A 15,234-nucleotide genomic window follows, 5' to 3' on the forward strand; every position below is an offset into this window, starting at 1 on the left:
ACTTGTTGAGCTAATTCCTTACCACGTGGAGTCTTGTTGCCTTAGACACAACCCAGGCCAAAGCTGAGAAAGCTGTGGCGTTTGTGATTTATAAACTTGTTCATGCAATTTACCTTTAAATAAATAAACATAAATATGTGTGTAATTGTAGAATGTAAAATCCTAAACTCCCAACAACACAACCTCAGCGTCCTCAGCCCCGACGACACCATCTTGGCCTGGTGTCATCTCTCTTCATTGATTTGATCTCTTTAATTCATATTTTAAATTCTTCTTGCCTCAAGAGAAAGTGTCAAACTCAGAGTACTTGCAGTTTAACTTCTGCTCCAGCGGCCCACACCTTCTCGGTCAGTGTGATCCCACACTGACTCTATCTGTGCTGCATCCAAAAGGCTTGAGGATACAAATTCGCCAAAGCAGGACGCCCTACACACACTGCCAATAAAAAAAAACAGTGCACATTAGACATGAGTGATCAGCAGATTTTTGGCAGGACACACAGTGAGAAATCATTTGAATGTGCCGTGTTGATCTTTTTTTCTTTCAGAGTGGGTATGAAGACGTGATGTACTGTAGCACCGGATTCAAAAACTGGACAGAGGACATGATGTGACCTCCAGTTGGTGATTACAGAGGCGTCACGTGAGGCTAAAGAAACTGATTATAACTTTTAGGAGAGTTGCTCATTTCTGCACAGACAATTAATGTGAAGTATGTTGCACATTTGGGAAGATAAGTGAGTGACTAAATCCAAAAATAAAAGATGTGTGATCAGGGCTGAGCAGAGTCCAAGGAGTCAAAGAGTAAAAATGATTAAAAATAAATAAATAAAATGTTATGCAATTAGAGATCATCCCTTTTAATCAACTTAATTATCTCATAAACAAAAACAAAAAATATTACAGCATCGACTCCTCTGACTTCTAATGATTTATCAGATGGAAAAACGTCAGCACCTTTCTCTCTCTCTCGATGGCACTTGACAGAAACACCACCTTTACTTAAAGATCACTAACTGACATCAAAGTTTCCTACAAACAACTTGCACCAGGATTTATTTTTTTCTCCTACACATAATTCCAACACCATCTCTAGCACATGCTGGAGAGGCTGATCTCATTTGAAATTGCATCATCTCGTTTGAAGAGTATTAGATGTTTGTTTAGCACTTCTAGCAGTGTGACTCTAGGGATGGAAATGTTGGTCAGTTGGTCAGTCCATCAGACTAAAATATTTCAGCAGCTACTGGATGGATTAATGAATTTTAATGTGGTTGACCTCGACTACTACTGGATGCATTGCCATGAAATTTGAAGATGAAATGGTGTTTCCTTAACGTTAGCAGCAGCGCCATCACTTGGTCAAAATTTTAACTTGTCCGATACTTTGAATACCTACAGAACTGATGACATTTCAATTATCCTCAGCTGTACTTTGCGTTTCGTGCTAATTAGTGCTGTTTGGTCCTAATGCTAACGCGCTAAACTAAGACGTGTTAGCATTTTGCTCAAAGCACCGCTGTGTGCCTTATGCTTTGTTCACATCATATCGTTTAAACCGTGATTATGAACAAACAAGTGAGAAAAATGTGAGAAGAGAAACGGTGAGAAGAACCAGACATTGTAACAAATGGCATCATCGCTGGGAGTTACATCAAAATAAAATCTAATATGAACCGTAATACAATATATTCAGCTAATTTTGTTGGAGATATACAGTTTGTATCTGGTTTCACTTGTGTTCCGCATATGTAACACAACAACAGTAATATAGCACTAGGTTTAACCACTTAGGAATAATCCGTGAACGCTACCAAATCAGAATAATGGATGTGTTTCTTCTTTCCGTTCTGCAGACACTGTGTGAATGCAGCGTAACACAACCTGACCGTGGCTGAAGACTTATTGTCTCGTTGTTAGAGGGTCTGCCCCATCAAATTTGTGAGTGACGTCAGAATATGAGTAAAATAGAAAATGAAAAAAATAACACAAGTGCCACCCCACAACCGCCTCTAACTCCGCCCCCACGCTACACCTACATGCTCGAGTGCTTCCCACCCTTGAAGCAATAAAAATACTGGCAATTAGAGTTATTAGCCACTTGGCCTCATTAGACAGTTGCCCTTTCGGCTTCCTGAGTCACATACTCATCTGCTGTTGCCGGATGCCATTTAAGACACATTAATTAGAAAGTTCCACAGATTTTCTCCCCTTGGCTAAAGTGCACTGGAAAAAAAACATTTAAAACTTATATCTAGGTTCAATTAAAGCCTTCATTTATTTACAGGAGATTATGCACACACCCGACTGTGTCCATCGTACACACACGAACACGCACGCGCACACACGGCCAACACACAGACCAATCTCAGACACGGATTAGAGAATTGTCATGACGCAGGAATAAATTAACACCATAAACACAGTACCAGAGGAACACAGATCACATTCATCACAGCACACGTCACACATACGATATCATAGCAGTCATTAAATAAATAAAATGATCTATCTCATAAAATGTCCTCATGCATCGCCTGATTCGCTGATAACAGGCCTTTAATGTTTCCAACTTCCAACAATCTTTAACAATACTTTTTTCCTCTTCTTCTGGTTTATTTGTTTTTTTAGGTCAAATATGCTGCAGTGTCATCTTTTGTAGGAGATAATGCACCCAGAGAAAATATGTATGTGTGTGTGTGTGCGGGTCACTGCAGCAGCCGGACAGAGTTGACGTGAAGATGGTAGAGGAAGTCTGCGTAGGACGCTCCCCCGTTGGGACTCTTGTCCTCCACCAGGTGGCGCTGCAGAGCCTCCTCACAGGTGTCACCCTGCTTCACCACCCACAGCTGAGACAGAAAGATAAAGTCTTGTCAGTGGCAACAAGAGGTGCATCATCAGTCAAATCCCACTTTGAAACATTTATCATGATTTCGATTTTATTGCGGATGTGGAGGACGGTAAAAAAGTGATGGTTTCACCTCAAACATTGTCTGGGATCTTAATTAAAGTCCTGCTTTTCAAATGCAGAGCTCTCAACTGTCCGCCACTGTAACGCTGATGGCCACATTAAGGGGCAGTCCACAGTTACATTTCTGTTTCAATTAATGCCTTTAAAGTGGAATAGAGCAGATAGTTATCATTACAGCTCTGTAAGGACTTTCTGGATTACCTTCAAACCACTGGTAAATGTTTGGAGGTAAAGGTTTGTTTGCTTGTTTACTTGAACAATAAAAAATTGATAAAAAGTCAAAATCTTAACAGATTCATTTAAGAGATTAAACAATAGAAGATTCATACAGTGACAAGTAGCAAGATGATCATGAATCTAAAGAGCTAAATTGTTTTTTGTTTTTTTTAAAGTCTACTAAAGTTACTTAGCATAACTAATGCAAAGTAAATAAGGCAGACAGTCAGCTGTAGTGTTCCCTTTGTTTCTAGCTTTGTAGTGTAAAGCATCATTTGACACTGAGTGGAAGATATAAGAGCAACTGAAGTTTACACAACATCTGAGGCGACGTAAACGCAGTACAAGGAGAACTAGACCGACAACAAGAGTCTGGCAAGAGAGGACATGTTCATCAGCCTCACATATTGAGACAGCAGCTGTGTAACTTAAGGTCATTAAGGTCACGTTGGCCGACTCATGGGACTGTTGTTGAAATACAAAATCTTGGCCTCAAGCAGCAGCTCACCTGGCGGGCGCAGGGCACCTGGGAGTTCAGTGTGTTGATGAGGGATCGAATGCTAACGGACAGAGGGTTGTCAAGAACTGGCAGCTTGGTCTGGAGACACACACACACACACACACACACACACACACACACACACACACATACACCCTGTAACATTTACATGAAAACTTGCAGCCAATTAGATTATTATTATATTATTTTAAATTTTTTACATTGTCCACAAATTAAAATGCTCATTTCATCTTACATTACATTTTTATAACTAAGCTAAATCTACTGTAGCAGGTGCAGCATTACTGTAATCTCTTACCTCTCCAGAGGGCAGGGAGGAGAAGCAAGTGGTGTTGAAGAGATCGACCAGGGTGCTTGCTGGGACTTGAGTGCCCACCCAGAGCAGCAGAGTGAGGGGTGCGTGGACCAAATACAGAGCCCTGGGCTCCAGGCTGGCGGCACAGCAGCGCAGCGCCTTCTCTGGGTTTGGAGGGTCGTAGTTCTCAACTGACAGAGGCTGCAGGTGAGAAAGGACAGAAAATTTAAATAACACGAATGTGACACACATTTAGTGATTCTGTCTGACCAAAACTACAAAAGCAAAACACTTCCCCAACATGACCTGCCTGTTACTGATAATTGTTTTTAAAATGGAAGGAAAGACTATCGCTTTGCTTTGCAAAACAGTGAACGAGCTTCTTCCTCCTTTTACGCTGTTTTTTTTTGTTAGTTTTTTTTTATGAAAATGTAGATTGTACTTTCATCACCACATCTTTTTTTCTGTACACAATGTCAGGTTTTTACGTTTAATTTAAGATTACACAAAAATACCACAGTGTAAAATAAAGACAATTTTAAAAAATGAAAAAATTTAAAACACTAATGCAGAGAGTTAAGTTATCACAAAAAGCAACACTGATCATGTCAGCCTAGTACATCTTGCATATACATAGAGCTGCTACTCTTCCAATTAAGTCCCATTCACTGTGTGACCACAAAGAATGGTTGGCATATTTTGTGACAGTTGCTGATGTTAAAACTGATTTTATTTACTCATACTAAAGTGCTCTAAGTCATTAAAAGTCAATATTTCATGCCACTACTGAATATTCTGTCCTTTAGTTCTCTAGTGCAGAATTTAACCTCCAAACATCAGGCCTCACTCTGATCAAGACAAACTCCTGTGTGCTGATTGTACTGACCAGAGGCAGCAGCAGAGGGTAGAAGTGTGTGGCGGTGCTGCAGGTGTCCATGCTGAGCACCTGGCAGTGCTGCTGCAGTCGCTGGTGGATGGAGCTCCTCAGGCCCGGCAGCAGCACCTCGCTCTTCCTCAGACTGTTGATGTAAACAGGAAGAGCTCGCAGGTACTGAGGAAGGACCAGCTGCAAAACACAGAGAGAGAGAGTATAGTACATAAATGAAACTTTTTAGACGTTTCCAACAGTGCACCCTCTTACTTCGTAAGAAAAAAGGAAACTTTATGCTTCCGGAAAAATGTAAAACTATTAAGTATATTCTGTTTCCAACCCTCACCTGTCCTGCAGACACTGAGGCAGAGCAGCAGTGTTTGCGGTAGGACGTCAATGCTTCTGTTATCTCTGTCTGCAGTTCCTCCCTCAGCTCCTGTAGAGGGCGCTCCAACACTGCACAGTACACTGAACACACAAATCAGAACACAAATAACTCCTGACATTTTAAATTCAAATGGCTTTTTTGAGACAAATTACTGAAAATAAATATGGTCATTACACAGGAGACTTGTATCTTTTCTGTATTTTACACAGTGAATACATTGTATTTTCTATTACATTTACAAGTGAAGGTGAAAAATCTTCATTGTGACAGAAATACAAATACAGCACATAACATAATCGCAGGTTCAGTTATCACTCAGTTACTGTGGTCATGTTCGCATTTGTTTGTGGATATCATATTATGGTTTCAATATTAATTTGACATTAACAGACGTTCAGTAACAGTGCTAGATGTCTGACTGTACTTTTGCCCACAGTCGAACTTTGCTGCAGTTGTTGATTTTGTATTTTTATATCATAGTTTAAAACCTAAATAATCCAATAATGTACAGTGCAAGTTCCTTACTCTTCTTGCAGTAGAAGGTGAGTAGAGTTTGGGCCTGGTAGTGGCGGAAAGCATCCTGTAGCTGACGTGAGCAGCGCAGGGTCAGAGTGTGAACCCTGGTCCTCCTGTCTCCTGTCTGTGTGCTGTAAGACAATACAGTCTGGGACACAAGAGGGGGAAGAGGAGGATTATGGTTAAAAAAAAGAAAGAAGAAGAAGAACAAGTCTAATAAAAAGCCTGTGGCACTGATGCTGTCTAAACCATTTCTGATGCTGATGATTTCTTGATGATCGTGAACATTAACCCACCTGTATGGCTACACCTCGTGTCTCATCCAGAGCTCTGGTGTGGGCAAGCTCCACAGCCAGTGTTGTCCTCCAATCAAGGGTTGCCATGGCGACATGGCCGGGGCTCGGTCCGGGGACAAACAGCCCAAAACAGCCGGACACACGTAAATCTGGTGAGACAGGTACAAATATTGGAATCATGGGCATTTTGAAAAAGGACACTCGCTGCATGATCACACTTTTCAAAAAAAAAAAAATCTCTCACCTTTGTTGACAAAAATCCTGAGCTCAGCCTTGTAGCCTGTGTCCACATCTACAGTCCTCTTTAGATCAGCGCTGAAACGTTCTCTGTCCAATTCTCCCTGTAGTGGAAATTTGAAAAATAGCCGTCTACAATAAAACATGCAATACTGTAATTCTGTATGCTCAGCATGTTCCAGTCACACACCACTTCCATGCTGCACTATCAGCTGCTTTAAAGTGATGACAGAAGCTGAATAATTAGCCATATTTTGAAAAAATATGAGCGCAACATAAATCTCGGCCAACAATTCAAGGCAACTCTTTGGATTTAAGGATCTCTAGCCAGTTGCCAGTTCTGTAATTTTACTTAAAGGAATAGTTCAACACTTTAGAATATATGAATTTTTCACTTTCATGCCATGCTGGTTAGCTTAGCTTAGCATGAAAAGTGGAAACAAGCCAAAACATCTAGCCTGGCTCTGTCCAGTGATAATAAAAGTCCACCTGCGGGCACATCTAAAGGTCACTAATTAACAGGCTATATCTCCTTTGTTTGATCCTTACGAAAAGCACTTTAGGTTTCTACAGATTATGTGCCAGACTGTTTCTTGGTTGCAGTTTCTGCTGGGTGATCAACTGTTGAGAGCCAAGAAATAGTTTGGCAGATAACCACCGTAAAACTGAATGTTTTTGTAAACATTAAACAAACAATATACAAAGAGTTAATCAATGAAATTCACATGTGCTGGCAGGCAGACTCAATTATCAAAGATGTCATGACATGTCTTTTTTATGCAGTTAATTTTGTGCCACATGTTGTGTTACAACAGGAGGAGCTGCTGAAATACCTGGAGGTGGCTGTAGGTGTGCAGAGCTCCGCCTGTAAGATATGGAATGTGCCCGGGCCAAGCCCCACCCACGTCTTGTTGGGACAGGACAAACAGGTGAACGCCGCAGCCCTGACGGACGCACTCCTTGGCCAAAGAGACGGCTGGCTCTGATGGCTGAAAGATGGACTGGGAAAAACAAAAGAGCAGGAAATTAATGCAGCAATACAATTGTGAAACACACGTTATAACTCCACACAGCAAACCACTTAAAGAATCCTGGATAGAAAAGTCCTTAACGCCAAAGATGGCGGTTGTATGACACATATCCTGCCCCATATCAAGCCAGTAAATGTTGCTGCACTGATGCAAGCGCATAGTTGAGCTTCACAGCAGAAAAAAACTAGTTGGCTCACGAGTGAAAGCCGACTTTCTAGTCTACTGTCAAACTTTGTGCTAGTTGTCTATGGAAAATGATTATCAAAACAAACACTGCCTCAACTTCATTTATTCAAACATCAGACATAAACTCTTGCTCTGGTGGGATGAGCTGCACTCGTGCATGCGTAGTAGCAGTATAATCTGTGGGGCCAAAGCATTTTAAACATTATTTTGGGGAAAAGTCACCAAACTTTTGAAGCGGTTTTTATGCCCCGGTGACCTACGACAGTGAAGTTATGACTCTCTTCATCTAGATAGGGGCCTGATATTGTTAGCCTGCAATAACTGCCTGGAGGCGTTGCCAGGATGGCTGCTGGCAAGACTTACCAATAAGGTCTTTGCTATTGTTTGCTTCCTTCCTCTCAACAGAAAGGTCAGAGGTCAACTGAAGCACCCACTAGAGTTGATAAGGGTTCAAGCTTAAGGGCACTTCACCGTGAGTGACCCTTATCAAACTTGGTTGAATGATGCCACTACTTGGTTTGTTACACAGAGTGTGTATTAAATGTACCTTTGGTTTGTTGGAGCCAAAGAACCCTGAGGAGGAGTTTGTGTGTCCCGTCTCTATCAGAGAGGCAGTATGGAAGATCAGCAGCTTGCCAGGACAACCCAAAGCCTAATAAACACACAAACAAACAATCACATTAAATTGCTTTTTTTTTTTTTTTTAACTCTTTTTTAAACTAACCATCAGTAAAATAACGTTTTTCCAGAAATACTGACAGATTGTAAAATAATCAGGATTATGGTTTTATCCATAGTCATACAGCCACAACACACAAAATAAAACTTCCAATGGATGTAGAATAGGAAGTCATGATAACCAACCTGCAGTACAGCTAGCCCGGCTTTGACCGGCAGCTCCACTGGAACTCCACTAGAGTCATCACACTCTGCACTGAACTGAGGAATAAGCTGCAGCACACTACACACACAGAAACACACAGACAATGAAACAACAGGAATCTGTGTTCACTTTATGCCAAATGACACAAAAGAGATGAAATTATCTTCAGCAATGCAGCAAAAGTATTTTCACTTTGTCAATTTTATTTGAAGGAAAGTATTTTATTACTTTCTGAGCACTGAGAATTTTTTCTTGTAGTGCACATACTAAGCATCAATTTTACATGTGTGCATGTCTGCCTACAAAGAAGGGAAGATGCTGCCACCCAACATTGCCATTTAGGCTAATGACCCTCAGACAAGTGTCAGTTCCTCCTACAGCTGATGAATCAAAACAAAAACAAAAAAGTCAATCACAGCTTTATCACTGTCGTTTTCTTCTGATTTTCAAGCTAGAAAAAACTGACTGTTCTCAAAATACTAAATTCTTCTTAAATTACAGGGAATTCTGGAGTTTCAAAGGGGTATGAGGTGTCAGTGTCAGTTCTGATTGGTCCACTTCCAGCTGCTGGGATCAACTGATTTTAAATGGATGCTTTTCAAATTGAAATCTTAAAGCAAAAACTGAACTCATCAGATTTTAGGTTCACTTTGTAAAGCTAGAACATGAACATAAAATGAAAATATTAATGTATGAAAGAATGAGCAGAATTTCCACTGTGTCAGTCCAGCATACAGACTTCGCAAAATACATTTGTCTGACAAAATGGTCAGTAAACATGTCTGTTACCTGTCGATGCTGTCTATACAGTCTTTGAGGGACACCAGAAGCCCCTCCCTCACGGGAAGCTGCAGGTCTTCTGTCTCTGTGATGACCAGCATGTGAGGGCGAGACAGGGCGGGGCTGAGGTTGTACAGGTGGATCCTTCTGTCATACGTCATCAAGCCGACGCGGACATCCGACAAGGCGTCACCATCTTCCCTACACAAATAAGATGAAAGATCAATAGATCATTGTTCCTGTTTTTCTTGCATCTTCCAAACATGCACAGGGGTACTACTGTGCAGGCTGCAAAATACTGTACACGTGTGTGTGTGTGTGTGTGTGTGTGTGTGTGTGTGTGTGTGTGTGTGTGTGTGTGTGTGTGCGCGTGTGTGTGTGTGTGTGTGTACGTATTTAGTGTGGTGGGGGGAGTGTGTGTGTTTTACCTGTTCAGAGAGGTGAGCAGAGTGTGTATTTGTTGTGTTATAAACTCCAAATGTCCTCCTCTCAGCGCTGAGGCAGACACGTCTATGGCTAGCAGCAGTGCAGCAGGTTCACCCTGAGATACAAGGACAACAATTTTCCTCATAAATATAAAAGAGTCATTATTCTGGGGGCTGAGATTTCACTATTTCCACTGTTATTACCCAGTTATAGTTACAATTTACTACATCAAACGAGGGTTGCAACATAAGTTAGTTAATTACTGGATTATTAGTTTCCTGAGTGATATTTTCAAATTTCATTTTGTTGCACCAATTCAAATCCAAAAATATTCAAATCATCATATAAATTGGTATCAGGTTACACAAATCCTCATAAAAAGTCACATATAAAACTAATCAAAATGAATCTTAATGACCCTTGGTTCTTCTATTCCAGATGCTTTAGCATTATTGTATTGCAAAGTGACTGTCTCACACATTCAGTGTCCAGACTGCTGCTTCCCACGACACACACATGTACATATGTTTGACAAATCACATATTCAACAGCTGCTAATAATAACAACTTACATGCAAAACTGATAATTATAGTAAGGGAAACTAACCGTCTGAGAATTGAGAATCTCATATGACCCCAGACTGAGTTCAGGCCTCTTGTCTTTATCGACCCGAACCCCCTCCACCCCCCTGGTGGGCTGGTAGTGTTGCCACGGCACTGAGACACAAAGAGACAAGAGATGTTGTTGCATGAAAATGAAGCAACAAGCTCAGAAAACTACAACCAGGTTAGGTGCAACTGCTTAACACACAGGATGTGACAAATAAATTGACCCAGGGCAGTTCAAGATGCTCAATGTTAAATCTTACCTTCACTGAGTTTACCACAGAAGGGGCAGTAAAATCTCTGACCACAGTCCTGCCAGCCCATCGCCGGGCACATGGAGGCTCCACACCAACTACATCCCACAACACACTCTGACTCTTTGCAAACTGGGAGAGGCTTCTAGAGACAACAAATGCACATTTATACACTTCAGCATCTTCACAGAAACCATCACTGTAAACAGCACATAGGTTAGTTGTAGTGATACAAAATATTGGTGTATGACTTCACTTCCAGGAAAAAAATCTCTAGGATGTTTTGAGTTTCTTTATTTGTGAGTTGTTATTTGTCATTTCCTTTATTTTTCTATATGATTTTTAAAATAGATTAAAGACTAAGCAAAGAAGCTAAAAACTGACCTCTCCAGGACTTTGTTTTGCCAGAGGAGTGACCAGAGCTCCCAGCGGCAAACGACTGAGCAGGGCGGTCTGACTTTCGCAGGGCACACAGTATGAGGTGGAACGGATGGCAAAAGGACTTGTGTTACCTAGAGTTCAACAGAGACAAGGTCAATAATGATATGAATGTTGACGTAAAGTTACGTCAAACACACACAATTAAAAATCTGAATATGAGTCGCTCTAACTTCCACTGCACACTTGAAGGGTAGACAGGAATCGTTGTTATGCTTTCTTCTGTCTGACCAAACTACAGCTGTTAATAAACTGATGTCCAGCAACATTTAGCATGCATGAACTAATCTCAAGGCGGAGTAACAAGCTGTTGACCTTGCAACCTTCCACATTTAATTGACGAGACATCACATCGATGTTATTCAACAGGCTGCAGTAAAAGTATTAAGTAAAAGTTAATTTTTTCATTTGACATCCCCAAATCCACGTTTAATTGAGCTCTAAAAACATTCATTGTGCACAGTGTATAAAGTTGCTGGAATTTCAGTCATAATGCTGAAAATAATGTTGAAAGCAATGTTGAACGTAATGTTGATGCAGTGTTAAGAATGAAATCTACACCCATAGTACTGGGTGAACACATTTTTATTTAGTGGATCTTTGTGACAGATACAGACTGATTGTGCACATTTACCTCTGTCTTCGATGATACAGGAAGTCGTTGCCAGAGGAGGAAGACGAGAAAAAGGCTCTGCGACGAAGACCTTGCCCTCCCACTCTGCCCTGTCCTCTGCAATTACCTTCACCTGACACAGACAGAGCGAGACAAAGGTGCACCTATGTCAATCAGCAAGAATAGCCTTTGTGGCCTTTGTATGAACATATATCAAATTACTAATAAGCAATATATATATATGTCGCCCAAGAGTCTTGGAATGTCGTTCACTCGCATCTACTTAGTAATAGCAGTGTCACTAACACAAGCACTGGTCCCTTTACTTGCCATACTCGACCTCTAGCCATTTTACTAGCTTTCTAAAACAAGTACTGTAAAGGGCAACACACATCAACAGCATATGAAGCATGTCAACTGATATGATGCTTTGTAATGCAGTGTGGAAGTCAGTCAAGAAAAGATGTGAAGAGAGACAATGAAAGAACTTACAGCACTGGGCAGCAGCTCTGGGTCCAGGCCATAACGAGACTCAGAGTTGGGAGACTGCAGAGAGAAAATTTAAAGACTTATACATGAAAGTTGACAATATTCTTACATACTGAGACAGTTTTTTGTGAGATTTTGTTTTCTAGACTGTACATTTTATAGAACTGCAGCTAATCTGAGTCTAGAAAGATGTCTTTTTTTTGCAAGGTACATAGTGGTTACTGCTTTAAAGTTTAAGGGTGAATCTCTACTAGAGTTGACTATTTTGATGTTCATTTCAATATTTTCTTCAGGCAAAAACAACAATCCTTCTCTGGTTCTAACTTCTCCAATGTGAGGATTTGATGCCATTCTCTGTTTTAAAGCATTGTAAACAAAACATCTTTAAGCTTTGGACGGTAGCTTGAACAAAACAACACATTTGAAGATGTGAATTGGTGAAGCTGTGATGAACATTTTTCACTATTTTGTGACATTTTACAGGCCGAACAATTAATCAGTTAACTGAGAAAATAATCTGCTGGTTAATCAATTAGGAAAAAACACATTTGTGTTAGTAATAACCTCTACATTAAAACAGTTTTAATGCTTTAACTTTATTTCCCCCACCTGTGGTGTGATGTTCCTGTCCTGTGCAGCTGTACTTGGAACAAACTCTTTTATGGTTCCTGAGGAGAAAACAGAGGAGCCAGACAATGGAGGAAAGATTCAGACTAGAGTATTAAATTCGAAAGTGGGCTGTTTTCATTCAGACTGCAACACTTATTTGGAAGAATTAAAGATGCACTTTGATCAGTGCAATGGTGGTATACACCCTGAATGATGGGGATAAAGCAATAAAATTTTTTCTTATAGTGCCACTGGTCTGGAGCTTAAGATACTCACAATTTTACTCACCAATGTTGCTCAACTTTGACTACTTCATCTTTACTCATGCAGGAGGCTCTGCAACATGCATGTAAGTACATCATGTACATATTACACATTAACCTACCTCTAGAGTGTAGTGGAGGTGTCCACTGAGGCTGCTGTTGGATAGGAGAGTCGGGTGAGGCATAATTGTGGATATATCCAGCACTAACAGCAGACTCCATATTTGCCCTCTCAAATGCAGGCTGGGGTGTACACTGTGGATTCTGGTTTACACATTGTCCAAATGATGGTTGGCTAATGGGCAGATGTTTTTGTTGTGGTGACTGAGGTCCATTCAGTGAACCTTGATGTGTGTATGGAGGCTGGAAAGGGGGAGATATTGCTTGGTAAGGGCTGTGAGCAACGTAAGGTGACATTTGTTGGGACTTGCAAGGCTGTGTCCCATTGTTCATAAGAGAGAGAGAACATGGAGGTATATTTTTTCCTTGGCCTGCAGCTGGAACCATGGATGAAACATGGGCACTAGGAATGATATGCTGCACACTCTGCTCAGCATTATTAGCATAGAGCGTACTGTGATCGCTGCTGTTTCTGGATGAAAAGGCATTGAGGTTGCTCAGGCAGCCCTGGTTCGAAGCCTGAAGGTGGCCGTAACATGGTCTCTGGTCAGAAGGTGAGCATAGGCTGAGATGCTGAACGCTGGGCAGATGATTATAGAAGGGTCCTGGAGATGAAGCTGTGGACCAGCCGTTCTGTCCCGCCCACTGGTAACAGGGTGTCTGGTTCTGATTGGCTGTGGGGACGGCCATCATCCTCCATAACCATCACTGATAGGTGCGTTTCTCGTCGGAGGCGGGACCTAGCGAGGCAATACAAACATGCAAAAATCACCTCCAGGGTCGTGATGCGACTCTCCCTGTTTTCCTCTCACATATTTCAAAATGACAATGTCTGTTGCAGATAGCTTAAGGCTGCCTGCAAACAATAAAAAGCAAAGTGTGTATTTTTAGACCCTACATCTTTGAAAACTCTAATCCTCTGACCAATGCAGTTAGCGCTGTCACACCAGCATCACGTTACCTAAACTACTTGATAGAAACACATCATCGTTGGAGCAAAACGTCTAAAAAAATCATTATGCCCCGGTTAATTGTTTAACTGTTTATTCTGTAACTGACGCTAGCTAATATTTGCCCACAACACACAGGTGCTCTTGTGGATGTGAAAGCCTTTTACGGACACTGGACAGCCAGTGCTTCCACAGAACAGACAACGTGAAATAAAAGATTAAAAGCTCAATTTGAAGAAAAGCAACCTTATTTTTTAAGTAATAAAAGATTTGATTCGATACCTTTGGACATCAACGGAATCCACCTCGCGTGCGGCCGTTGTTCGTCAACGTTACTAACGTTAGCGTCTTCATTTCCCCTCAGCTGAGACGGAAGCGAAACTCTTTAGAGAGACTAAAGTTAATAATTTGCTTTTCTCTCCGTTATATTAAAATAAAGAATCCACAATGCGACACTAGTTCATCTTTGAGGTCATGAGTTCGACCACAGCCGGTTGCGTCCATGACGCTGAGCCCTGCTGCAATGTTAGCATATAAGTTAGCAAGAATCACCACAACGCGTTTCCGCATTTCCTTTCAAACTAAAAGTCTGCGATACTTGGGGACAAGAAAAACAGAATTTGAAAATACAAAATACAAAAAGCAATAAACTATCTAAACTATCTATGTATAACTATCTAAAAAGTAAATAGATTATACTTTCTTCAATAAATTAAATTAATAAATAAAACTGTATGCAGTGGTGGAGACTAATTAAGAACATTTACAGAAGTGCTGTGACAATTGAGTAATTGCATTTTATATGCTACTTTATTCTTCACCTCCACTACATAGGTAAAGTAATTATAGCTATTAAATAAATGTTCAATCATATGATGTTCAATCATAGATGTTCATACACAGAAAATCTATATTTATAAAATAATACATTAAGGATTAGTACCCAACTATCTCACAAATTTATTATAACATGTAAATTAAATTTAAGCATAGAAAATATGTAAATTAGCTTCACCTGAATTAGCTACAAAATTAATACTGCAGAAGCTATTAGTAATAATAATCTGAAACTACATTTGGCAATGTAACACTGGAAATGCAATTCTCTTTCCTAAGTTTTACATTTTGAAACTTTTTAGTGCATTTTGTTGCTAAAACTTCTGTACTTTTGAATATGAAACTTTGCTGCTACTGCTATTATTGAGTAAAATACTGCTATTATTGAGTGAATACTTTGTCCTCCACATGATTGACATGATTGTCATTCAAACATGCAA

General features: G+C 40.5%; 1 protein-coding gene across 2 annotated transcripts; it reads right to left on the reverse strand.

Annotated features, from left to right (window-relative positions):
* Window positions 1-2,691: 2,691 nt before the first annotated feature.
* Window positions 2,692-14,465, reverse strand: LOC111227353 (protein transport protein Sec24C-like). 2 transcript variants are annotated; one of them, XM_022752803.1, is made up of 21 exons: window positions 14,240-14,465; window positions 13,010-13,747; window positions 12,625-12,683; window positions 12,019-12,072; window positions 11,548-11,659; window positions 10,860-10,987; window positions 10,485-10,617; window positions 10,223-10,332; window positions 9,618-9,730; window positions 9,199-9,390; window positions 8,391-8,487; window positions 8,074-8,178; window positions 7,143-7,310; window positions 6,317-6,413; window positions 6,073-6,221; window positions 5,786-5,924; window positions 5,219-5,340; window positions 4,888-5,067; window positions 4,005-4,202; window positions 3,695-3,784; window positions 2,692-2,848 (listed from the first exon to the last, which is right to left on the reverse strand). In XM_022752803.1, the coding sequence occupies exons 2-21, from the start codon at window positions 13,698-13,700 to the stop codon at window positions 2,708-2,710; spliced, it is 3,078 nt and encodes a 1,025-aa protein (XP_022608524.1). In that variant the 5' UTR covers window positions 13,701-13,747; window positions 14,240-14,465; the 3' UTR covers window positions 2,692-2,707. The 2 variants fall into 2 exon arrangements, with proteins under 2 accessions (XP_022608524.1, XP_022608523.1); XM_022752802.1 differs by having other exon boundaries at window positions 10,485-10,620.
* Window positions 14,466-15,234: the final 769 nt, after the last annotated feature.

Source organism: Seriola dumerili, unplaced genomic scaffold (assembly GCF_002260705.1).
Source record: "Seriola dumerili isolate Sdu_G_001 unplaced genomic scaffold, Sdu_1.0 BDQW01000177.1, whole genome shotgun sequence".
Taxonomy (NCBI): domain Eukaryota; kingdom Metazoa; phylum Chordata; class Actinopteri; order Carangiformes; family Carangidae; genus Seriola; species Seriola dumerili.